The 7,500-nt window shown below is 52.0% G+C and overlaps 1 protein-coding gene across 6 annotated transcripts in view; it reads left to right on the top strand.

The window, feature by feature from the left end:
- arhgap44a (Rho GTPase activating protein 44a) overlaps positions 1-7,500 on the top strand; it is a 33,940-nt gene that overhangs the window by 21,412 nt on the left and 5,028 nt on the right. For 3 of the 6 annotated variants that reach the window (XM_030344373.1, XM_030344372.1, XM_030344375.1), the window contains exons 14-18: positions 215-328; positions 464-555; positions 1,994-2,177; positions 3,728-3,745; positions 4,122-4,343. In XM_030344373.1, coding sequence (XP_030200233.1) covers positions 215-328; positions 464-555; positions 1,994-2,177; positions 3,728-3,745; positions 4,122-4,343 — 630 coding nt within the window. Of the gene's footprint in view, positions 1-214; positions 329-463; positions 556-1,993; positions 2,178-3,727; positions 3,746-4,121; positions 4,344-5,633; positions 6,211-7,500 lie in introns of all 6 variants that reach the window. The other 3 variants (XM_030344377.1, XM_030344374.1, XM_030344376.1) reach the window with 3 other exon arrangements.

The raw sequence follows: 7,500 nt of genomic DNA, 5'->3' as shown, positions 1-7,500 counted from the left end.
ATGCTTTTGAATTTAATTGGCAAAGACAAAATACATTGTTTTTCTGTATTATTGCAATATTTCAAAGATGTAATGAGGCATTCAACCAACATAATGACTATGATATACTGGTATAACAAATGAACATCTGGTAATGAAACACTTTTGACTTTGACTTTTGACTGTTGAATAACATATGAAACATAAGCTCAAATCCCTTTCTTTTCACTTTTAGATACCTGATCAAATTCTTATCCAAGCTGACTGAGTACCAAGACGCCAACAAGATGACCCCGGGCAACATGGCCATCGTACTGGGGCCCAACCTGCTGTGGACGCACACCGACGCGTACGTGCCGCTGCTCGCTGACACAACTACATCCGCAAGGACGTTGTCTACCCACATACATGGGTGCCAAATGGGTTTGGTTGCAAGAGCATCATGGGTAATGTAGTTTCAAGTGACGGTTCCCTCTCTCGGTAGAAACATAACGGAGATGATGACCACGGTGTCGCTGCAGATCGTGGGCATCATCGAGCCGATCATCCAACACGCCGACTGGTTTTTCCCTGGAGGTAAGGCTGGGCCTGGATAAATGCTCTTGAAATGGGGTTCAATGACTATGCCGCAATGTTTTGTTTCAGAGATGTAAGACTTTTGTTGTCCTTTGAGGCATGAGTGAAACTAATGATGATGTTATTCTCTATGAATCAAGTCAAGTCCATTGTATTGGTGTAGCCCTTAAACACAGCCACAGTCTCAAAGGGCTTCACACGCACATTTTATGACTCAGAACATCGAAAGGGCAAGGGAACACTCCCATTCAGAGATGGAAACCGTGGGCAGGGACACAGAAGAGGGATCCCTTCTTCCAGGGATGGGAAGGAGTAAAACAAGTGCCGATCAAAGGTCACCGTATTTATTGTGTTTAAAAAGATTGGTTTTATAATGTGGTAGTTAGAGGGTTGGGTTCCAATCCTAAAGTTTCTAGGTTTCTCCCTAAAGTTCACAGCCTGCCTGTAATCCTTTGGCTCGTTCCCATCGTTTCCATCGGTTCGGCCGAATCACAACTCGGCGCGTTGATTTGCATTACCATTGACAGTATAAATGCGCCGACTGTTGCCCGAGTCGCGCCCGAGATGGACCACCTCTGAGGACGGCCACAGCGCCACAGACCAGCCTCCAAGCAGGCTGCGTTGACGTCAGCCCTGGTTGCTGTTTGGAGCGGGAAGGTGTCTGTCAAATTGTGAATAGCCATATAACAGAGTATGACTAGACTTCTCTGCTCCTTGACTCGTTATTATCTTTCAATTGCTATAACTATAAAAGACAAAATCAAAAGGGTAATGAGGGTTTAGATGTAAGTGCACAGCATCGATTTCAGTTTGGTGATACTTACTTGTAAAACAAAATAGCTTGCTGAAAAGGCCGGCAATCTTTCTGATTAGTAATTTTTTTCCTAATGTCAAGGACATTGTGTGAAACTCTGTGTACTCAAGACTTATCTGAAATGAATCGTCTCTCACTGAGATATTGAGACAAAATCGAATGTCAAACTGAATTCCCCATCGCAGATATAATTGTGTCTGTTTTGTCTCCATGCAACAACCCACTTGTATTTCAAGTCTGTTAAACAACTCAATCCAATTGAAGGAAGGGCTATAATATAAAACTAAAATACCATGGGCGTGATGATGTTTCATGGACACGTCATTAGTGACGGACACACCCACAAGCGCGTAGACCTGTCCTCATGGAGACGCCAGGCTGACGAGTCAAACCGGGTAAAGCCAGGCCAGCCCATGCTTATGGACCACATGAGTGGAATACCTTACCCCTCCCTGCTCAACAACAACAACACCTAACATGTCCCCTCAATGACTCCTAGTATACGATCAATAGTGAAACTACGTACGGAATCCAAACACATAGTATTAGTGTGCTTCGGTATGTGACCAGCCGTGGGTGATGACTTGTATAGTAACCGTTTCCATGGTGTTTGTCTCCACGCAGACATTGAGTTCAACCTGACGGGTTGCTACGGGAGCCCCATCCACAACAACCACAACTCCAACTTCAGCTCCATGCCCTCGCCAGACATGGACCACACGGAGCGCAGGCAGCAGCACGACCTGGGCCGACGGCCTCTTAGCGTCGCCACGGACAACATGATGTTGGAGTTCTACAAGAAGGATGGGTAGGCTGTTTGGGAAACACTGAGGACCTTCTGTCTTTCTTCTCGGAGCCGTCTTTCCACCGATCCCTTTCTAGTCCTCTCTCTCCCTGTCTCTGTCTGTCTCTCTTTCAAATTCTCTCTCCCTCTCTCTGTCTCTATCTCTCACTCTCTCTGTCTCTGTCGCTCTGCATCGCTCTCACATTCTCTCACTCTGTCACTGGTTGTCTCTGTCTCTCTCTCTCTCTTTCGCATCCTCTCGCTCTGTCTCCGTCAAATCGCAGGCAGCTCAACTCGATCGCAACGCATCAGACCTATTTGAGATCCACTCTGCATCTTCCTTACACTCGTTCAACAAAAACGATATCTTCACGAGAGACTAATTACATGTCCTCTTAATTCAACTGAATTCGCCCATCGACAGACGGTTTCAACATGGGGGGGTCGCAGTGTAATTATGCATCAAACGTCATTCTACCGTCCAATTAAATCCTCCCCTCCTCCTGCTATCGGGCTACCTCCCCCATCGACAGACAACGGGGTGACAGACGGCGCAGACTCAAGTTGCATTGTTTCCATGGCAACCGAGGCGCCGTTGTCCTGTCAGCTTGTGCGCTCGCGGTCCTCGCTTTTCTTGTTTGTTGTGCGTCTCCCGTTCGTCATCCTCTCTGCCTCGCCTCCAGACTGGGGCTGGCACGTCACCTGGACTGACTCACTCTGCAGGTGGAAAATCACCGGCTCCGGAAATCTGAGAAGAGGGAGGGAGAGAGAGGGAGAGAGCTCATGTGCCCTCAGTGTAGCACACAAACACATTCAAGAATCAACGGTTAGGAACCGGAATCTCATTCACATTGAAGTCTACAGCTGTGTATGTGGTTCGACGAGCCGTGTCGACCATTTAGTCAGGATTGCTGTTGTAGCTGTCATCTATCTGTTTTTTATGTATGTATGTGCGTGTGTGTGTGACCAATCTATTGTTGTTGAGAAAGTGGCTATCTTTCTCTCTGTTTTCCCCTTTTTTTTGTCCTCCTCTCTGTTTTCTGTGTGCATTTCTCCAGACTTCATAAGACAAACATGGCTGCAATTGGCTCATATTAGAGGAGGCTCATTTGGTCTGACATGTTTCTCACCTCGGAATCACCCCCCCTTTTCTCCTTGTCGCCTCGAATCTCATTCAGACACACACTCTCACACACACACACACACACTAACACAGACACAGACACATGGACACACATACACACGCGTAAACACATGCATGCACGCATACACACACACACACACAAACACACACACACACACCCGCACATCCAAACAGACGGGCACACATACCCACACTTACAAACAGACACACATATGCACACACTCACACATGCGTACAAACAGATACACTCACACATACGCACACGCAAACACAATCACACGCTCACGCTCGCAATCAAAAAATAGAGAAAGTTGCACTCTTTTTATTATTTCCGGGGTTTTTAGTTGTCATGTGATGGTGTTTTGTTTGTGTATGATTTCCTCCTGACCCTCTTCCTGTGTGCCTCTTGCCCCTCTTCCTAACGACGCAGCATTAGGAAGATACAAAGGTACCGTACCTCAGTGTATATCCTCTCCCTGTTGTCTCCTCCCTATCCTTTTGGTCATGTTAGGTCATGTTGCCTGAGACGCCTAATGCCTCTCTATTCGAAGTGTCACTCAGCCAAGTGTGTGTGTGTGTGTGTGTGTGTGTGTGTGTGTGTGTGTGTGTGTGTGTGTGTGTGTGTGTGTGTGTGTGTGTGTGTGTGTGTGTGTGTGTGTGTGTATGTGCGTGTGTATGTGTGTGTGCGCGCCTGTGTGTGTGTATGCACTTGCTTGCCTGTGTGTGTGTGTGTGTGTGTTTGTGTACGTGCCTGTGTGTGTGTGTGTGGGTGTGTGTGTGTGTGTGTGTGTGTGTGTGTGTGTGTGTGTGCGTCCATCCTCCAGTATGGGCGTGCGTGTGATGGACACCTCCTGGGTGTCCCGTAAGGGTTCGTCCACGCTGGTGCGCAAGACCTCCTCCACCCCCCCCGGCCTGCAGGGGGGGGGGTTGGGCCCCCCCGCCGACTCCCTGATCCTGGAGCAGCCCGGCGAGCTCAGCACCTCGCCCTCGGCTACGCCCCCCCCACCCCCGCCCCCCCCACCGCCCATGGGAGACCCTCGGCTTGGGTAAGTCACCTGCGTGAGACCCCCTACCCCGGCCCCCGCTCTGCCCCCCCCCCCCCCCCCCCATCGTCTCTCCTCCCCCTCACTGCTGCCACATGTGTGAGTGGCCTCTTCTTCATCATGATCATCATCGTCATCCTCGTCGTCGTCGTCGTCGCCATAAACCGTCAACCCTTGCCCCTTCGGTGGGGGTGAAAACAATTCATATTTTACACGACGTTTTGACATTGTTCTCGAGTCTGTTTGTCGCCCCCTCCCCGCTTCTGTCTTCCATACGCGCTCCTGCAGGACATGTCATTCTGCTTTGTGTCCAGCGGAGGGTGTTTGTTTCAACGTCATTGACATGCTGTGATACTGTTAGCCGTGAACGCGCCTGAAGGGTTCAAAACGCTCCGTATGCTTCCCCTCGCCACTTTCATCGCGTCAAGTTCTGGCGAGCATGTCATGTCTGTTCCTATTTATTCACACGAAACGATGCGTCGATGTGGCTTGGCTTCCGCAGCTTTGGCTGTCGTTTGTTTTCCTTTTGCTCCGTTTTACACACTTTACACACTGTGTGGATGTGTGTGTGTGCGTGTGTGTGCGTGCGTGTGTGTGTGTTCGACCCCATGAATGCCATGAACCCATGAATAGTCCCGTCCCGGTGGCTGGCTTGGCTCGGGCCAGCATTGCACACCAATGATGACGAAGCTGTTTTGTTTTTTTTGGCTGGGTTTGGTTTGTTTTTGAGGTTCCACCTCTGTGGCTCTTTCTGCCAGCGGAAGGGTTTGTGTCTGTCTCATGCTGCCCTGAACTGACTGACTCTGCTGCTGTGTATCAGCTTTCCTGCTGGGGACAGGGATCTGTGTGTGTGCAGTTCTCTGCAGTGTGTGACACAGACACAAGGTGATCGCAGAGGGACTACTTTTCTGTTCTCTTCCGTGGCCTCTTTTTTTTGCTTGTCCTTTTTTTGGGAGGAATGGTTTAATTTCGCTTCGCTGTCCCTTGCTTTGCTTTGCTTTGCTCTGATCTCTCCTTATGCCTTTGTTGGATCTTCGTCATTGTTTTTCCCACAGTTCTGACTGTGCGCCACGCTAGCTGCTAGCGGCTAGCTGCTTCCCTTGCCAGTAAACAAGACCATTTATGTTGTTGTTCTTTTCACTTGATTTGCTTCCAACCGACCCGGACCCAACTTGCATAAAAAAAAACACCTGAGAAGCTAACTGATCTCATTCAAACCAATCGGCCGCCTCCCCCTCTGGCTGCCATTGGCTGTGCCCCCCCAGTCACCAGAGCTGTGTTGTGTGCTCTCTGTATCCTCTACACTCTGCAGCCCCGACGACGTGTCGCCCCTACGGCCGGACCCCTCCCACCCCTACCCTCCCCCGGGGGGCGGGGAAGAGCGCCCGCCCCCCCCCTACCCCTCCTCCTCGGCCCAGCACCACTTCTACCCCAAGCCCCCGCCCTGCGTCCGCCCCGTGGCCCCGGGGCCCGAGTCCCAGCCGCCCAGCTCCCCGCCCCCGCCACTGCGCTGGGCCGGCTTCCCCCCCCCGGCCCCGCCGCCCCCCTCCTCCTCCTCCTCCTCTTCGTCTTCCTCGCTGGACATCAACTCCAACCCCAAGCCCAGCTGCCTGCACTTCCCCAGCAAGCACGGCGGGGGGGGGGCGGCGGCGGGGCCGGGGGGGGGGCCGGCCGACGCGGCCCACGACACGGCCGGCGCCTCGCCGCTCTACATGAAGGCCCCCCTGGCGCTGCCCCCCTCCGCGGGGCACGCCCGCCACGACATGTCCCCCGGGAACCCCCCCAGCCTCCCCTCGTCCGCTCCCCCCCCCCCGCCGTGGGCCGCCTGTCCGTGCGCCCGGGAGAGAGGCCCCTCCTCCAGGCTGACTAGGTAACTGCAACACACCTCCCCCCCACCCCCCCCCCCCCCCCCCCCCCGCTTACGTTCGTTAGCGGGCCGACCAAACGGGATGCACGGACAGGCTGCGTGTATCTGGATCGCTGGCTGATGTGTCCTCCATGCTTTTCTGTTTTTCCTCCTTCTCCTTCTTCTCCCCTTCGTCCTCTTCCTCCTCTTCGTCCTCTTCCTCCTCCTCCTCCTCCTCCTCCTCGTCCATCGTATGATTGTGTAACTCTCAGTTCGCAAGGTTTCTCCTCTCAAGGAAGGTACTGGTTTGCACAGAGTTGCTGGCTTCTGATCCACGTAGGGTGGGAACGCATACTGGGAAACACACACGCTGTGTCCGCCCTTTACTGAGGGGGGGAAACCCCTGTGAGGCAGTGGACCCGTAGTGTCATCTCATTGCTATGAATTTTCTGAATGAAAGAATATCTTGCATTATTATCGCACACGACTCCCAAACCGCCCAAGTGGACCCCTTTTATTCCCTGCGTCGGACCTGCCTCAAATCATAAAATGCTCTCCGTCGTTTTGGGTCTGAAAGAAGTTCAGACGTGTTGTTGACTCATCGGTCTGCATTGTCTCACACACACACACAGGATCCAGCCTGAACCAGTAAACACCAGCATTAACAGTGCTAGAAAGCCCGCCTCCCCTCTTCCATTCACTGGAGGGGCTCTCCTCTCCTCCTCTTCCCCACTGCGGCGACCTGTGTCGGGGTGTGACTGTCTGCTGCATATGCTCGCTCTGCCACCCACCTCGCGGTTGGCAGTGCTGCAGGGTCTTGGTCACAGCGTGTATGGGTAGGTGCTTGAATAACGTGTTCCGTTTCAAATCGTTATGGATTAGAAGCGAGGGGCATTTGCTGCACTGAGGATGAACACAATGTCCATGTGTTTTGTTAGTTGCTGTTTTTTTAGTAGGTGTAAGCAAGCTTATTCAGAGGTTGAGAGCTGTGTGTGTGTGTGTGTGTGTGTGTGTGTGTGTTTGGTGATGGGTTTGGCGGTTGTGTGTGGGTGGGTTTTGGTGAGTGTGTGTGTGTGGGGTGTGTGTGTTTGCTTGTTCGGTTTGTGTGTGTGTGCATGTGTATGTGTGTGTGCGTGTAGGTGTATGTGTGCTCGCGTGATAAACAAATCCTGACATAGAAAGCTTGTGATTTTCCTCCAGTTTGCCTTGTGCTGTCCCAGAGCTATCACACCCTGGGCACGGCTCTCACAGACAGGTGCTCCGAGTGTTCTGAGTTCATGTGTACTGCCTTAACTTGAGTTATTTATACATCAG

This window comes from Gadus morhua, chromosome 2 (assembly GCF_902167405.1).
Source record: "Gadus morhua chromosome 2, gadMor3.0, whole genome shotgun sequence".
NCBI classification, from domain to species: Eukaryota; Metazoa; Chordata; class Actinopteri; order Gadiformes; family Gadidae; genus Gadus; species Gadus morhua.
Note: the sequence above shows the minus strand (reverse complement) of the source record. Positions and strands in the feature narration are given on the sequence as shown.